The sequence below is a fragment of the Cynocephalus volans genome, chromosome 5, assembly GCF_027409185.1.
Source record: "Cynocephalus volans isolate mCynVol1 chromosome 5, mCynVol1.pri, whole genome shotgun sequence".
NCBI lineage: Eukaryota > Metazoa > Chordata > Mammalia > Dermoptera > Cynocephalidae > Cynocephalus > Cynocephalus volans.
This window is the reverse complement of record NC_084464.1, coordinates 112,593,839-112,612,372: the sequence shown is the minus strand read 5'-3', so window position 1 is coordinate 112,612,372 and position 18,534 is coordinate 112,593,839. Positions and strand designations below refer to the sequence as shown.

The window sequence follows — 18,534 nt, the reverse complement described above, 5'->3', positions numbered from 1 at the left end:
AGTGTTATGCCTCCAGCTTTATTTTTTTTGCTGAGCATTGCTTTGGCTATTCGTGGTCTTTTATTGTTCCATATAAATGTCTGAATAGTTTTTTCCATTTCTGAGAAAAATGTCTTTGGAATTTTGATGGGGATTGCATTGAATTTGTATATCACTTTGGGTAGTATGGACATTTTCACTATGTTGATTCTTCCAATCCAAGAGCATGGAATATCTTTCCATCTTCTTGTATCCTCTCTAATTTCTCTCAGCAGTGGTTTATAGTTCTCATTATAGAGATTTTTCACCTCCTTGGTTAACTCAATTCCTAAGTATTTTATTTTTTTGGTGGCTATTGTAAATGGGCAGGCTTTCTTGATTTCTCCTTCTGCATGTTCACTATTGGAGAAAAGAAATGCTACTGATTTTTGTGTGTTGATTTTGTATCCTGCTACTGTGCTGAAATCATTTATCAATTCCAACAGTTTTTTTGTAGAGGTTTTAGGCTGTTCGATATATAGGATCATGTCATCTGCAAACAGGGACAGTTTGACTTCATCTTTTCCAATCTGGATGCCCTTTATTTCCTTCTCTTCTCTGATTGCTCTGGCTAGTACTTCCAACACTATGTTGAATAGGAGTGGTGAGAGTGGGCATCCTTGTCTAGTGCCTGTTCTTAAAGGAAAAGCTTTCAGCTTTTCCCCATTCAGGATGATATTGGCAGTGGGTTTGGCATATATGGCTTTAATTATGTTGAGATACTTTCCCTCTATACCTAACTTATAGAGGGTCTTTGTCATGAATGAGTGCTGAACTTTATCAAATGCTTTTTCAGCATCTATAGAGATGATCATATGGTCCTTGTGTTTGAGTTTATTAATATGGTGTATCACATTTATTGATTTGCGTATGTTGAACCAACCTTGCATCCCTGGGATGAATCCCACTTGATCGTGATGAATAATTTTTCGTATGTGTTGCTGTATTCTGTTTGCTAGTATTTTAGTGAGGATTTTTGCATCTATATTCATCAAGGATATCGGCCTGTAGTTTTCTTTTTTGGTTATATCTTTACCTGGTTTTGGTATCAGGATGATGTTTGCTTCATAGAATGAGTTTGGGAGATTTGCGTCCGTTTCAATCTTTTGGAATAGTTTGTAAAGAATCGGTGTCAATTCCTCTTTGAATGTTTGGTAAAATTCTGCTGTGAATCCATCTGGTCCTGGGCTTTTCTTTGTTGGGAGCCTTCTGATAACAGCTTCAATCTCCTTTATTGTTATTGGTCTGTTCAAATTTTCTACGTCTTCACGGTTCAGTTTTGGGAGCTTGTGTGTGTCCAGAAATTTATCCATTTCCTCCAGATTTTCAAATTTGTTGGCGTATAGTTGTTTATAGTAGTCTCGAATGATTCCTTGTATTTCAGATGAATCAGTTGTAATATCGCCTTTTTCATTTCTAATTTTTGTTATTTGAGTCTTCTCTCTTCTTTTTTTTGTTAGCCAAGCTAATGGTTTGTCAATTTTATTTATCTTTTCAAAAAACCAACTTTTTGATTCGTTGATCTTTTGAATTGTTTTTTGGTTTTCAATTTCATTCAGTTCTGCTCTGATCTTAATGATTTCTTTCCGTCTGCTAACTTTAGGATTGGATTGTTCTTGTTTTTCTAGTTCTTTAAGGTGAAGTGTTAGGTTGTTCACTTGCCATCTTTCCATTCTTCTGAAGTGAGCATTTAATGCAATAAATTTTCCCCTCAATACTGCTTTTGCAGTATCCCACAGGTTTTGGTATGATGTATCATTGTTTTCATTAGTTTCAATAAACTTTTTGATTTCCTGCTTGATTTCTTCTTGGACCCATATGTCATTAAGTAGAATGCTGTTTAATTTCCATGTGTTTGTATAGTTTCCAGAGTTTTGTTTGTTATTAATTTCTAGTTTTAATCCATTGTGGTCTGAGAAGATACATGGGATAATTCCAATTTTTTTGAATTTATTGAGACTTGATTTGTGACCTAATATGTGATCTATCCTGGAGAATGATCCATGTGCTGATGAGAAGAATGAATATTCTGAGGTTGTTGGGTGGAATGTTCTGTAGATATCTGCCAATTCCAATTGGTCTAGAGTCTTGTTTAGATCTTGTGTTTCTCTACTGATTCTTTGCCTAGATGATCTGTCTAATATTGACAGTGGAGTGTTCAGGTCCCCTGCTATTATGGTATTAGTGTCTATTTCCTTCTTTAGGTCTAATAGAGTTTGTTTTATAAATCTGGCTGCTCCAACATTGGGTGCGTACATATTTATGATTGTTATGTCTTCTTGATGGATCAGTCCTTTTATCATTAAGTAGTGTCCCTCATTGTCTCTTTTTATGGTTTTTAGTTTAAAGTCTATTTTGTCAGATATAAGAATAGCCACTCCAGCTCGTTTTTCTTTTCTGTTTGCATGGTAAATCTTTTTCCATCCTTTCACTCTTAGTCTGTGTGAATCTTTATGGGTGAGGTGGGTCTCTTGTAGGCAGCATATAGTTGGGTCCTGCTTTTTGATCCAGTCAGCCAGTCTGTGTCTTTTAATTGGGGAATTTAAGCCTTTAACATTAAGAGTTGTTATTGAAAGGTGTTGATTTATTCCTAGCATTTTATTGGTTGTTTGGTTGTCTTAGGTGTCTTTTGTTCCTTGCTTTCTGATTTACTGTTTGGTTTCTTTGTTTGTTGGTTCCTTAGGTTGTAGATAGTGTTTTTGTTAGCTTGTTTTCTCTTCATGAATGCCATTTTTATTGTACTAGCGGGTTTTGATTTTTCTTGGGTTTTTATGGCAGTGGTAGTTATTTTTCAGGAACCAAACCCAGTACTCCCTTGAGGATTTCTTGTAAGGGTGGTCGTGTGGTAGTGAACTCCCGCAGTTTTTGTTTGTCTGAGAAATATACTATTTGCCCCTCATTTCGGAAGGATAGCCTTGCAGGGTAGAGTATTCTTGGCTGGCAATCTTTGTCTTTTAGTATTTTGAAAATATCATCCCATTCCTTTCTAGCTTTTAGGGTTTGTGATGAAAAGTCTGATGTTAACCTGATTGGGGCTCCCTTATAGGTGATTTGACGCTTCTCTCTTGCAGCTTTTAAGATTCTCTCTTTGTCTCTGAGTTTTGCCAATTTGACTATGACATGTCTTGGAGAAGGCCTTTTTGGGTTGAATACGTTTGGAGATCGTTGAGCTTCCTGGATCTGAAGATCAGTGATTTTTCCTATACCTGGGAAGTTTTCTGCCACTATTTTGTTGAATATGTTTTCAATGGAATCTCCATTTTCCTCCCCTTCTGGAATACCCATGACTCGGATATTTGAGCGCTTGAGGTTGTCTGATATCTCTCTCAGATTTTCTTCCATGTCCTTGATTCTTTTCTCTTTCTTTTTGTCTGCTTGTGTTATTTCAAACAGCCCATCTTCAAGTTCAGAGGTTCTCTCTTCAACTTCGACAAGCCTGCTGGTTAAACTCTCCGTTGTGTTTTTTATTTCGCTGAATAATTTCTTCAGTTCAGCAAGTTCTGCTACATTTTTTTTCAGGAAATTGATTTCCTTGTATATTTCCTCTTTCAGATCCTGTATACTTTTCCTCATTTCATCATGATGTCTAGCTGAGTTTTCTTGTATCTCATTCAGTTTCCTTAGAATTATCACTCGAAATTCCTTGTCAGTTATTTCAAGGGCTTCTTGTTCTATAGGATCTAGAGTATGAGATTTATTAACTTTTGGTGGTGTACTTTCTTGATTTTTTGTATTTCTGGTGTCTTTTTTTTGGTGTTTATTCATTGTGGCAGGGGGTTTCACAGTCCACCGGTTTAAGACTAATGACTAACTAGGATGTTGCTGTGGTTGCCAATTTGGTATGGCTCCCGCCGTGACTGCTCAGTTGGCCTCTAGTGTCTTGTGTGTGTGGTTGCCTCGGGTCTTGGGCTTCTCCGGGGAGCCACCTTTCTGGTCAGCTTGTACTCTGCTGGGCTGGTGGATCACGTACCACAGGGTGTGTGATCTCTGTTGAGCTTTCACTTTCTGTACAGGACTTCTCCCCGTTCCGTGTGCTCTGGCCCAGGCTGTTAGATCGTGCAGTGGCGACCCCACCGGGTGTGTGGTTCCTGTCGAGTCTCCGCCTCCCTGGCCGCACGTCTCCCCCCTCTGTGCACACTGTGCTGGGCTGGGGCGTGTGTTCTGCACCCCTCGTCTATCAGCTGGGCCTTCAAGACCCTGCTCAGCACCGCCTCGCCCAGGAAGTCTACCAGGTTTCTGCTAGGCACAGACGACCGGTCTCTCTGGGTGCCTTTGTAGCACTGTGTAGATCTTTTTCGGGTCTTGTTCACCTTTGTATCCCCCCGGTATAAACCGAGTCTAGTGCCCGCCTGCAGCCTGCTCTCCGGCAGGTTCAAGCGGACCTGGGAACTCTCCTACCACACTATTCCCAACCAGAAATTCGTTAGGCTTTTTTCCAAACTGGTGGTCGCAGAGATGGTATCTGCCTCCCAGTAACAGGAAGTTTACCGGGGCGGAGTCCAGGGTGTGGTGGAGTGACAGTCGGCCCGCCCGTACTTCCTAGCCCTCCCAAAACTGGTCGGGACACCCCACACCCACAGCCCTGCCAGAGAACCGCGGAGGGAGTGGGAGAGGAGGTCGGCCCGCAGGGTCCGGAAAGCCCCGCGCCAGGCCAAGCAAATGGGCTCAGTGATGGCCGAGCAGGGCGGAGCTGCCCGCACCTGGGAAAATGGAGGCAGCACCGTGGCAATGAGTGGCCTGGTGGTGCAGGCGGAAGCCGCGTGGGCATCCACCCCCCCGAACAGAGCTGTGCCAGGGATCACTCACAGTGCTGTGCCAGGTCGGGCGCTCGCTCTGTCTCTGGTTTGTTGCCTTCCGTGTTCTCGGCGCTGCCGCCTCGGGCTGTTCAGTCGCGGCGCCGCTCGGGCGCTCCCAGGAATCTTATTTAATGCCGGCCTGAAACCTCGAATCCTGAATAGGGCAGCTGGCCGCCTTCTTCAGTGCGGCCCCGGTCTCCGGGATCTTGGCTGCATCCACAGCAGCCCTGGCGCCGTGTTCCCTGTTTCAAGACTCACTTTTGCAGCTAAGAATCAGTTCTTTTCCTGCTCCACACTTCAAAGCTGTTGCCTGTAAATGAGGCAGCCTCTCCTGCCGGGGGCAAAGTGGCGTTGAGCCCCCTCGACCGGCCAGCAGCAGCAGTCCTCCCTTAAGAGATGGCCAGGGGAAGGTCCACAAGTTTCCCGGCTGCCTGAGGCCCAGTGGCCACCTTTTCCACCTCAGCTACTCCGCGCCAGCCGCCGCAGCCGCCGCCATCTTGAAACCCCCTCAGTTTGATCTTACGGGAACTATTTTCTATTTCTTGTAATAATAGTTTTATAGTAATGTTGGTCATTGTCTGAACTGATTCTGTTTTCAATCTAAATAATTAAGTCACTCAAAGGGGCTGCTTCAACTCTTTTTTTTTTGGCAGCTCGCCAGTATGGGGATCTGTACCCTTGACCTTGATGTTATAACACTGTGCTCTACCCAGCTGAGCTAACTGGCCAGCCCGAGCTGCTCCAACTCTTAATTCCAGGCTTTGAATTTTGTGGGACAGTCCAACTTTTATATATTGTACCCTGCTGTCCCGTGGGCACAATTGTTCTTGTGAGACAATTTTTATTTCAGATAATATGTCACTGTTGGTTTGAGTCTTTGAATTTGGGAACCTTACATTTATTTTTTTAAATTTTAAATAAACTTTTTATTTTTGGATAATTTAAAATTTACAGAAAAGTTGCATAGATAGTGTAGAGAGATCCCACATGCCCCTCACCCGGTTTCCCACATTGTTAACATCTTACATTACCATGGCATATTTGTCAAAACTAAGAAACATCAGTTAGTACATTACTGTTAACTAACTACACACTTTTCAGCATTTAACCAGTTTTTCTGTGAATGTCCTTGTATTAGTCTGTTTTCTGTTGCTTATAACAGAATACCTGAAATTGGGTAATTTATAAAAAATGAAATTTATTCCTTGCAGTGTGAATGCTGGGAAGTCCATAGCACAGAGGGCACATCTGGTGAGGGCCTTCTTTTTGGTGGGAACTCTCTACAGAGTCCGGTGGCAATGCAGGGTATCACATGGTGAAAATGGCACGAGCTCTCTCATGAGCTGTCATAAAGCCACCAGTGCATGCCCATGCTAATAGCCGTGAATCTGTTACTCCAAGAACGGATTAATCCACTCCCGAGGACACAGTCCCCACCATCCAATCACCTCTCAAAGGCCCCACCTTTCAAATACCATAATCAGATTTCCCATCCTCTAACACTGTAATAATGGAGACCAAGTTTCCAATGCATGAACTTTTGCGGGACACATTCAACCCAGCAGTCCTGTTCCTGTTGCAGGATCCAGTCTAGAGGACCGCATTGCATTTAGTTGCCTCTGGTCTGTGGCATTTTCTCAGTCTTTTCATGTTTTTTATGACCTTCATAATCTTTTGACGTAGCGAGTGGCCAGGCAACCTGTGGAATAATCCCCAATCTGGGGTTGTTTTCTTATGATTGAGCTACATTTATGGTTTTGGGAAAGAAAGCCACAGAGGTGAAGTGCCCCTGTCATCACATGAGGGGGTACGTCATATCCACATGCTGTCGCCGGGGATGATAACCTTCATCACATGGTGAAGATGGTGTATGCCAGGTTTCCCCGCTGTAAAAGTTACTGTTTTCCCTCTTTTCCTGCTCTGTTCTTTGGAAATGAGTCACTAAGTGCAGCCCATCCTCAAGGAGTAAATTGTAGGAATTAAACTCCGCTTCCTGGAGAGCGGGACGTTCTACAGATAGTAATGGGAATTCTACTGTAAGAAAGATTAGTCTCTTTTTTCCCTGTTACTTATTTGTCCAATCATTTATTTATATCAGTATGGTGTTTGTCAGGGTTCTCCAGAAAAGCAGAACCAATAGGAGATATATGAGATATCTTCAAAAAGTTCACAGGAAGATTTGTATTATCTTTTAGTTCCATTTTTTCCATAAAGTTTTGGCAGTGTATATGTATATATATATATACACACACACACACTTTTGTAAATATACACATATATATTTACATATATATTTATATATATGTATTAGTCCGTTTTGTGTTGCTATAACAAAATTACCTGAAACTGGGTCATTTATAGAGAACAGAGGTTTATTTGGCTTATGATTCTGGGACAGCTGCATCTGGCACGGGCCTCAGGCTGCTTCTACTCATGATGGGAAGTGGCAGGCAGCTGGTGGGTACAAGCAGATCACACGGCGAGAGGAAGCAAGGGAGAGAGGAGGTGCCAGGGTCTATTAAACAACCAGTTCTCACGGGAACTAATAGAGTGAGATCTCACTCATTAATCTCCCCTCCCCTCAGGGAGAGCATTAATCCATTCATGAGGGATCCGCCTCCACGACTCAATCAGTTTCCAACACTGCCACGTTGGGGATCAAATTTCCGCATGAGTTTTGGAGGGGACAACACATCCAAACTCCATCAATGTATATTATTTATTATAGGAGTTGTATCGAATGGTTATGGAGGTCTGTAAATCACATGATCTGCTGTCTGCAAGCTGGAGAATCAGTAAAGCCAGTGGTGCAATTCAGTCCCAGACCAAAGGCCTGAGAACTAGGGGTGGGAGGACATAAGTCCTGGTCTAAGTCCAAAAACCCATGATCCAGGAGTGCAGATGTCTAGGGAAGGAGAAGATGGATGTCCCGGCTGAGGCAGACAGAGTGAATTTGCACATCCTTTGCCTTTTTGGTTTACTCAGGCCCTCGAGGGATTGGATGCTGCCCATCCCTGCTGGTGAGGGTGATCTTCTCTACTCAGTCTGCTAATTCAAAATGCTAATCTCTTGTGGAGACACCCTCACAGACACTCCCAGCAATAATGTTTTTTTTACCAGCTATCTTGGCCTCTCCTATTCCAGTCAAGTTGGCACATAAAATAAACCATCACAGTATGGATTCATGCATATTTATTTTATACTTTGGGATATACTACTATATTTATTTTGTTGCTCAAATTGTTTCAGTTTGGGCTATTGGGAGCTCTTTGAGGTTGGTTCCTGTGTCCCTTTGACATGCCCTCATCCTTTTGGGTTTTTGAGCACTTCCTTTTTTTGTTTTGTTTTAATTTATTCAAAAACATTTTTCTTTTTATTTATTTTTTCTTAATTGACTCTTGACAATTGAATATATTTATGAAGTACAGTGTGATATTTGGGTACATTTATATAGTGTGCAATCATCATATCAGGGTATGAGCATATCCGTTATCTCAAACATTTGTCATGTCTTTGTGGCAGGAACATTCAAAATTCTCTCTACTAGCTACTTGAAGTTATATAGTAATTTGTTGTTGACTGTAGTCTCCCTGCCCTGCTATAGAACACTAGACCTCATTCTTCCTATCTTGCTGCAATTCTGTATCCACTGACCACCCTCTCCCTATTCCCTTCTTTCCCCTCCCCTTACTAGTCTCTAGCCACTATTTTACTGTCTACTTCTATGAGATCAACTTTTTTAGCTTTTACGTATGAGTGAGAGCACTTGCTTACTTTCTGATACTACAGGATACTCCAAACTTATCTTGTATTCTCCCCGTCCTGATCTTAGAGTCAGCCATTTTTCCTGTCTTTTATTGGAGAATGGTATTTAGAAACCAAGATCTGGGCAGTGGGTGTGCTTGTTACTGTTGGGATGTCATTGCTTCTAGGCCATTCAGTAGACAGAGCTAGGTAATATATGTATGTATACAAACCCATATCTATAATTATTATTGTATCTATCCATCTGTGTGTATGTTAAGGTAAACATGATGGAGACCCTTTGTATTTATTTATGTCCTTCTTTGGCCTATAGGTCAGACATAGTAATGAGTTTTTCTTCTCTTTGCAGATTCCAGATATTTCTCTATTTTATATGTGCCTTCCAGAATATCTCTTGTGGTATCCACTACCTGTCTTCTGTGTTCATGACATTCACCCCCCGCTATACCTGCAAGCCCCCAGGCAATGTGAGTCAGGTTATTTTCCACAATCTCTCTAGTTGGAGGTTGGAGGACACCTGGGCCCTGTTGTCTCCAGGCCAGGAAGATCACATTACAGTGCGGCTGCAGGATGGTGAGATCTGGGAGCTTTCAAGGTGCAGCAGGATCCGGAGGGAAAACATATCACATTTGGACTATGAATACAGTGGCACTAAGAGTAACTTTCTTTGTGAGGATGGCTACCTATATGACCAAAGCAAGTGGAAAAGCACTGTGGTGACCGAGTGGAATCTGGTCTGTGACCGAAAATGGTTCAGAATTCTGATCCAGCCCCTATTTATGTTTGGAGTCCTGTTGGGAGCAGTGATATTTGGCCACCTTGCAGACAGGTAAAATGAAATATTTAAGATTGTCGCATTAGTTAGGGTTCACTTTCTTACTGATTTTCTTATTGGACAGGGAATTACGTCCAAAATTTCAGTAATCCAGTAACTCCATAATTTTTATACCTTCTGTCTAGATTCATGCCTCTTTGCTGATCCATTATTAGGGAATGCAAAATAACAGTGATAAGAGGATGGGCTCTGAAAATAGTCTGCTTGGGTTCAAATCCTAGTTCTTCCACTTACTATTAGCTATTATTATTCTCATTTATTTTTAGCTGTGGACTCTGGGCAAATTGCTTAACTTATCTGTATTTCAGAATCTTTGTTTACAAGCCGGTGATGAAAATAATATCACTCACCTCAAAGGGTTATTGCAAAATTAATACAGAAAAACTACCAGGGACATATAACCACTCAATAGTATTTTGATTATTTTGAATATTTTCTTTTCTTTAAGTAGATGTCTTTTTTAAGAGGAGTAGCCTGGTCCTAAGCAGTAACATCTGTGGAATTGTGGGTTTGATATACCAGCCTGTCTTAGTCTCTTTGTGCTGTTATAGCAAAACACCACAGACTAGGTAATTTATAAACAATAGAAATTTATTTCTTATGATTCTGGAGGCTGCTAGCAGGATTGGTGTCTGGTGAGAGCTGCTGTCTGCTTCCAAGATGGCTCCTTGTTGCTCTGGAGGGGTCAAATTTGGTGTCCTTACATGATGGAAGGGACAGAATGGCAAGAGAGTACTCTCTTCAATCTCGAGCCCTTTTATAAGGGTGCTAAGGACTCTTCCCTTGTGACTTAATCATCTCCCGAAGACCACACCTCTTAATACTGTTGCATTTGGGGTTAAGTTTCAACATGAATTTTGGAGGGGACACCATTATTCAAACTATAGCACAGCCATATTTTAAAAGAATTCACATTATAATGAATATATAAATAACTCTTAAAATAAAGGAAAGTTTATCTGTGTGGACATAGACCACACTTTAAGTTCCTGTGCTAAAGCATAGAGATTATCTTATTTGGTCTCCATAGTTGTGAATTTTGCAGGCATGTGTTGGGCACTGGGGACCTAAACACAATAGCTTAAGTCAGAAATCCCTGCCTTGGGCCCAGTCTAATGAGGCTGACAAACATGTCCAAAGAAAAATTATAGAGCTTTGTCATGGCCTGGGCTGTACTTCTCATAATATGCTCGTAGATACTATGTATTACTATTTTCATTCAGTAGACTTGGTTTACTATTTTAAAGAAACTAGAAGACAATCTTGAAAATATTGATGAAAAACTGGAATTATATTTTAAAATGACATAAAATTGAAAAATATCTAGAACATCTAGGAAAAAGCCAAAATAAATAAATAATAAATCTCCCGGATAGTTTTAACAACCTAGTATATGAAGCTAAAGAAAGAATTAGAGAAATGGAAGATAGCTCAGAAAAAAATTATCAGTAATAAAACTCAGAGAGACAACAAGATGGGAAATATGTAAGATTAAAATTCAGGGAGGCAGAGGGAAAAGGTGTGAAATATATTTAATATTAGAAACTAATAAGTGGAATTCACCACATTAACAAATTAGAAGACAAAATTCATATGATCAACTCAATAAATACAGGTAAAGCATGTGATAAATTTCAAAATCCATTCATGAGAAAAACTAAAGGTAGAAAAATGTCCTTAACTGATAAAGGGTATTTACAATAAGATTTACCATGAACATCATGATTGTGAGATATTAGATGCTTTTCCTTTGAGATCAAGAACAGACAAAGATATGTGAAACACCACTTCTACTTAGCGTTATACTGGAGATTCTAGCTGGTGCTGCAAGGCAAAAGAGAGAGAAAGAGAGAAAAAGAGAGAGAGAAGGAGAGGAAGGGAGAAAGGCATGAAGATTGGAAAGGAAGAAGAAAAAAAAAAGTCACTATTTGTAGCCATTACAGTTCAGAAAGAAAAAATCTGGCAGATGAATTATTAGAATTAACACGCATTTAACAAGGTTGCTGGATATATTGCCAATATATCAAAATTAATTATATTTCTATATACAAGTAACAAATACATATTTTAAAAATGTCACAGTAGAAGCCTAAACATATGAAATATATATGGATACATCTAACAAAAAGTGCATAGTGGAGTGATGTAACAAAATCTAACAAAAAGGAAGCTCCAGTGTGGAGCTACTCTACAGAGAAAATCTCAAACTTTAAGAATTAAATCACTTATTTCACTTAATATGATGGTTTCCAGTTCCATCCATGTTGCTGCAAACAGGATATGCAATATTCTGTTGTGCATATACACTACAGGTTTTTTATCTGTTCATCCACTGATAGACATTTAGGTTGATTCCATCTCCTGGCTATTGTGAATAGTGCTGTGATGAACATGGGAGTGCAGGTGTCTTTTTGATGTATTGATATCATTTCCTTTGGATATATACCCCGTAGTGAGATAGCTGGGTCATAGGGTAGATCTATTTTCAGTTCTCTGAGGAACCTCCGTAGTGTTTTCCACAGTGGCTGTACCAATTTGCACTCCCACCAGCAATGTAGGAGAGTTCCTTTTTCTCTGCATCCTCGTCAGCATTTGTTATTTTCTGTCTTGTTGATAATAGCCTTTCTAACTGTAGTGAGATGATATTTCGTTGTGGTTTTAATTTGTATTTTCATGATGATTAATGATGTTGACCATTTTTTCATGTACCTGTTGGCCATTTGCATGTCTTCTTTTGAGAAACATCTGTTCAGGTCTTTTGCCCATTTTTTAGTTGGGTTATTTGTTTTTTGCTCTTGAGTTGTTTAAGTTCCTTATTTATTTTGGTTATTAGCCCCTTGTTTGATATGTAGTTTGCAAACACTTTCCTCCATTCTGTAGGTTGTCTCTTCACTTTTTTGGCAGTGTCCCTTGCTGTGCCGAAGCTTTTTAGTTTGATGTATGTAGTCCCATTTATGTATTTTTGCTTTAGTTGCCTGTGCCTTTATAGTCTAGCTCAAAAGAGCACTGCCTGCTCCCATTTTGTGTAGTGTTTCTCCTATGTTTTCTTCTGTTAGTTTCATAGTTTTTGGTCTGAAATTTAGGTCTTTGATCCACTTTGAGTTGATTTTTGTGTATGATAAATGATAGGGGTTTAGTTTCAATCTTCTGCATGTAGATATCCAGTTTTCTCAGAACTGTGTACTGAGGAGGCTGTCCTTTCTGCATTGTATATTCTTGATGTCTTTGTTGAAAATCAGTTGGCTGTAAATGTGTGAATTTATTTCTGGGCATGTGTTTGTTTTTATGCTATATAACCATGCTGTTTTGGTTACAGTAGCTTTATAGCATATTTTGAAGTCAGGAAGCATGATGCCTCCAACTTTGTCCTTTTTGTTCAGGATTGCTTTAGCTATATGGGGTCTTTTGTGGTTCCATACAAATTTTAAGATCATCTTTTTTCTATTTTTGTGAAGAATGTCATTGGTATTTTGGTAGGGATTGTGTTGAATGTGTAGATTGCTTTGGGTAATATGGACATTTTGATGATATTAATTCTTCCAACCCATGAACATGAGATATCTTTCCATTTATGTGTCTTCTTTAAATTTTTTCACCAGTGTTTTATAGTTTTCATTGTAGAGGACTTTTACCTGCTTGGTTAAATTTACTCCTAGATATTTCTTTCTTTTTCTTTTCTTTTGTAGCTAATGTGAATGGGATTACTTTCTTGATTACTTCTTTGGCTATTTTGTTATTGGTGTATAGGAAGGCTATTGAATTTTGTATGTTGGTTTTGCATCCTGCCACTTTACTGAATTCATTTATTTAGTTCTAGTAAATTTTTGATGGAGTCTTTAGGGTTTTCAATGTATAGGATCATGTCATCTGCAAATAGGGATCATTTGACTTCCTTCTTTCCTATTTGGATGTCCCTTCTTGTTTTCTCTTGCCTTATTGCACATAGAACTTCCAGTACTATGTTGATTAAGAGTGGGGAAAGTGGGTGTCCTTGTTTTGTTCCAGATCTTAGAGGAAAAGCCTTTGATTTTTGTCCATTCAGTATGATATTAGCTGTGGGTTTGTTGTATGTGACGTTTATTGAGGTACATTCCCTCTAACCTAATTTTTTGAGTGTTTTTATCATGTAGGGGGATGTTGGATTTTTATCAAATGCTTTTTCTTTGTCTACTTAAATGATCGTATGAGTTTTCTTCTTCATTCTATTGGTGTAACATATGTTTATAGATTTGCATATGTTGAATACCCTTGCATCCGTGGGATGAATCCCATTTGATCATAGTGTGTATTTTTAATGTGTTGCTGGTTTCTGTTTGCTAGTATTTTGTTGAGGATCTTCATGTCTGTGTTCATTAGGGATATTGGTCTGTAGTTTTCTTTATTCATTGTGATATTTTCTGGTTTTGATATGAGGGTAATGCTGGCCTCATAGAATGAGTTTGGAAGTGTTCCTTCCTCTTCAGTTTTTTGGAAGAGTTTGAGAAGAATTGGTGCTAGTTCTTCTTTAAATGTTAGTGAAAATTCTGTAGTGAAGCCATCTGGTCCTGGGGTTTCCTTTGTTGGAAGACGTTTTATTACTGCTTCAATCTAATTACTCATTATTGATCTGTTTAGGTTTTCTAGTTCTTCATGATTCAACTTTGGTAGGTTGTATGTATCCAGGAATTTATCCATTTCTTCTAGGTTTCCCAGTTTGTTTGCATATGGTTGTTGTTGATTTCTAGTTTTATTCTTGTGGTTGGGTAAGGTAGTGATATGATTTTGATATTTAAAAATGTGTTAAGACTTGTTTTGTGTCCTAACATATGGTCTATTCTAGAGAATGTTCCATGTGCTGTTGAGAAGAATGTATATTCTGCAGCTGTTTTGTGAAATGTTGTACACATTTCCATTAGGTCAAGTCAGCCAATAGTTGAGATTAATTTTGATGTTTCCTGGTTAATTTTCTGTCTGGATGATCTGCCTTTTGCTGACAATGGGGTGTTAAAGTGCCCAACTATTATTGTGTGAGAGTCATCTCTCCTGCTAGGTCCAATAGTAATTGCTTTATATAGCTGGGTGCTCTGGAGTTGGGTGCATATATATTTAAAATTGTTATATCCTCTTGTTGAATTAATACCTTTATCATTATATAATGACCTTCCTTGCCTTTTTTTTTATTTTACTTTCCTTGGCTTGAAGTCTATTTTATCTGATATAAGTATAGCTACTCCAAGAGGCTGGCTGGTTGGCTTAGTTGGTTAGAACACCACCTTGTAATATCAAGGTCAAGGGTTTGGTTCCCCATTCCAGACAGTCACCTCCCTTCAAAAAAAGCATAGCAACTCCTGCTCTTTTTTGTTTTCCATTTGCATGAAATATCTTTTTCCATCCCTTCACTTTCATCTGGTGTATGTCTTTATTGGATGAGTTTCTTAGAGGCAGCATATTGTTGGTTCTTGTTTTATAATCCATTCAGCCACTCTGTGTGTTTGAACTGGAGCATTTAATCCTTTTACATTTAGGGTTATTTTTGATATATAGGAACTCATTACTGCCATGTTGCTATTTTTTTTTTCCTGGTTGTTTTGTGGTTCTTTTTTTCCTTTTTTCCGGTCTTACTGTCTTCCTTTGTGGTTGAGTGGTTTACTCTAGCTTTACATTTTGCTTTCTCACTATTTATTTTTAGTATTTCTCTTCTAAGTGTTTGTGTTATGGTTACCAAGAGGCTTACAAAATACATGTTATAGTTATAACAAATTGTTTTAGACTAATAATAACTTAACTTTGATCACTAATAAAAAAGAAAAAACCAAAGCCAACTCTATGCTTTGGAGTCATTTTCCCTCACTTTTTGACAATTTATTGCTTTAAGATACATTTTTTATTATTGCCTATTTCTTATATGGTTGTTGTATATGTTAGTGTCTTGTTAGGTTTGTCCTTTTGTCTTTGAACTAAGGATGTAAGCGGTTTATTCACCACACTTATGACATTGGAGTATTCTGAGGTTGTCTGTAAATTTACTTTACTAATGAGTTACATACCTTCAAATATTTTCTTGCTGCTCCTTAGTGTCATCTTTTTTCAGATTGAAGAGCTCCCTTTAGCATTTCTCGTAAGGCAGGTCTAGTGTTGATGAATTCCCTTAGCTTTTGTTTGTCTGTGAAAGACTTCATTCCTCCTTCATATTTGAAAGTTAGTTTTGGCGGATACAGAGTTCTTGACTGATAGTCTTTTTCCTTCAGCACGCTGAATATATCATCCTATTCTCTAATGGCCTATAAAGTTTCTACTGAGAAATCCAGTGAGAGACATATTGGGGCCCCATCGAATGTTATGTGTTTCTTTTCTCTTGCTGCTTTTGGTATTCTCTCTTTGTCGTTGGTTTTTGATAATTTGTTTATGATGTGCCTTGGGGTGTTCCTCCTTGGATTGAATTTGACTGATGACCTCTGAGCTTCTTGTGCCTGGATGCTGTCTTCTTTATCCATAATTGGGAAATTTTCAGCCATTATTTTCTTGCATATGCTTTCTATATCTCTCCCTTTTTCTTCTCCTTTGGGTATGCCAATTATGCAGAGGTTATTTCACTTGAGGGAGCCCCATATTTGCTATATTTCTGTTTCATTTTCTCTTACTCTTTTTCCTTTTGATCTTCTGATTGGATAATTTTATGTGTTTTATCTTTGACCTCATTGATTCTTTCCTCAGTTTGATTAAGTTTACTGTTGGAGCTTTCTATCAAGTTTTTCAATTCAGATAATGTATTATTTATTTCTAGAATTTCTATTTGATTTTTAAAATTTATTCTCTTCCTCTGTCAAGTTTATCATCTGCTCCTGAATTATTTTCCAGATGTCATTTAATCTTCTGTCAGTATTTTCTTGTGACTCCCTGAACATCCTTATGAGGGTTATTCTGAATTCTCTGTCATTTTAAAGATCTGCTGTTCCTTTGCATCCATTGCTGGTTCTTTGTTTCATTTGCTGGTGACATATTTCTCTACTCTTTCTTGATCTTGGTGTCTTTTCATTGATGTCTGGGCATTTGAGGAGACTGGTATTTGCTGTCTGTTTTGGGGGGAAGTCTTTTCATATGGCTCATTAATCACTTTCTGGTCTGGGCTGTGTGGAAATTCTGTCCCAGGACAGTCTTTCCTGCAGATTGATCCCCCTGCAGTTCTGTTGATCTAACCGATTTTCACTGAGACCAGCTGCCCATGCTGCGCCCTGTGTTCCCCTAGTGGGCCAACCTTTCCCCTGCACTCCAGCTACTTCCTGCGGGGCAGACCTTGTATGCATCCCTTAAGATAACTCGTTGGCCTCTGGACGGCTCTTTCTCTCTAGTCAGTTGTGGCCACTGGCTCCTATATAGGCCTAGGGGGAATCCTGCCATTGGTCTTTATGGCCTGTGGGCTGGTATGGCGCTCTCCAAAGCCCTCCTCTCCACTGCAGACTCCAAGCAGGTTACTGCGAAGGGTACTGTGGCTTTTTCCAGTTTGGGTCCGTGTGTAACAGCTAGTCACTGCCTCTGTACCAGGCTGACTCAGAATAATAGATGCTGTCCCTACACGCTCTCACCGTTGCCTCTAGCGCCTTTGTAGGGTGTGTTGGTCTCTCCTCTTCGTCCCCCAGCTCCAGTAGTTCCAGGTTGTCAGTCTTTGCTTTTTAATAGTTGTAAGCTGGTTATGTGTTGTATGACAGCAAGATGCTGAGAGTCATCTATTCTGTCATCTTGATGATGTCACTCTCCAAGACTTTTTTTTAAAACACAAAAAGCACTAATTGTGAAGGAAAAGGTGGATAAATTTGACTTCATTAGAAGAATTTATTTTATCAAAAGACGCCATTGAAAGAGGAAATTCATATTGAGAGAGAGAGAGAGAGAGACAGAGAATATTTGCCTGGCATATAACTAAAGGATTAGTATCCAGAATAGTCAAAGGACTCTTACATCAATAGGAAAAAGACAACACAATAGAAAAATGGGAAAAAGATTTGAAGTCACTTCATAGAAGAGAAAAATCCAAGTGGCTGATGAAAAGGGTGTCAATGATATATAACCTCACCATTTATTTTTGACCAGTTGTCGAAAGAAAGTCTCTTAATAGTAAATGTTGGCAAGGATATAGAGTAGTAGGATTGCTTGTCCTGCTGGTGTGAATGCAAATTGAGAATGCAAATTGGGAAAACTTGGAGAATGATTTGGTATTCTATAGAGAAGGTGGTGATGTGCACAGCCCGCAGGCTCTAGGGTATGTACTCTGAAGTGCTCTTGCACATGTTCATATAGGTAAATGCATAAGAATGTTCCTGTAGCATTGTTCCTAACAGCTGTGCACTGTGAACAACCCAAATGTATTTCAACCATATCATGGGCACAAGTACTGGAGTATATTCTTGCAGTAGGATATATGGCCATGAAAACGAATGATCCATATCTACATGAAACAACACAGACGAATCTCCTAAACATAATGTCAAGTGAAAGAAGAAAGTTGTAAAATAATATACAAGTGTATTAGTCCATTTCTGTTGCTTATAACAAAATACATGGAACTGGACAATTTGTAAGAAAATGAAATTTATTGCTCCCAGTTTCAGAGGCTGAAGAGTCCAAAGTTCAGGTAACACATCTGGTGAAGGCTTTCTTTGGTGGTGACTTCAGTGATGGCAGGGTATCGCATTGCAAAAGTGATGGAGCAGAGAGAGAGAGGGACTGACTTTTTGTGCTCTCCTTTTAAAGCCCTCCAAACCATGCCCATGACCACTATTATTAATCTATTCACTATGGCATGGTCCTACATTCTAGTCACCTCTCCAAGACCCCACCTTTCAATAACCATAGTAAGATTTCTCACCCTCAACAGCAGGGGATTAAGTAGGGATTAATCATCAGTGATTAAGTAGGGATTAAGCCTCAGTGAGATTGGGAGTGGCATCCAATTTACAGCAACATTGTATTATTCTGTTATAGAAAGTTTAAAACCATATAGCAAAACTAACCTATATTGTTTAGAGTTGCTTATAAAAGTAGTAAAATGGAATGAAAAGCAAGGAATTGATTATCACCAAAATTAGTATGATGGTTCCCTCTGGAGAACGGCAGGGGGTTTGTAACCACAAAGGGAGATGCAAG

The 18,534-nt window shown here is 39.3% G+C and overlaps 1 protein-coding gene across 4 annotated transcripts in view; it reads left to right on the top strand.

Annotated features, from left to right (window-relative positions):
* The window catches only part of SLC22A16 (solute carrier family 22 member 16), a 56,827-nt gene that overhangs the window by 12,188 nt on the left and 26,105 nt on the right, over nt 1-18,534 (top strand). For all 4 annotated transcript variants that reach the window (XM_063097346.1, XM_063097345.1, XM_063097343.1 and 1 more), the window contains one exon: nt 8,929-9,408. In XM_063097346.1, the coding sequence (XP_062953416.1) occupies nt 9,005-9,408 (404 nt within the window). In that variant the 5' untranslated portion in view covers nt 8,929-9,004. The remainder of the gene's footprint in view (nt 1-8,928; nt 9,409-18,534) is intronic.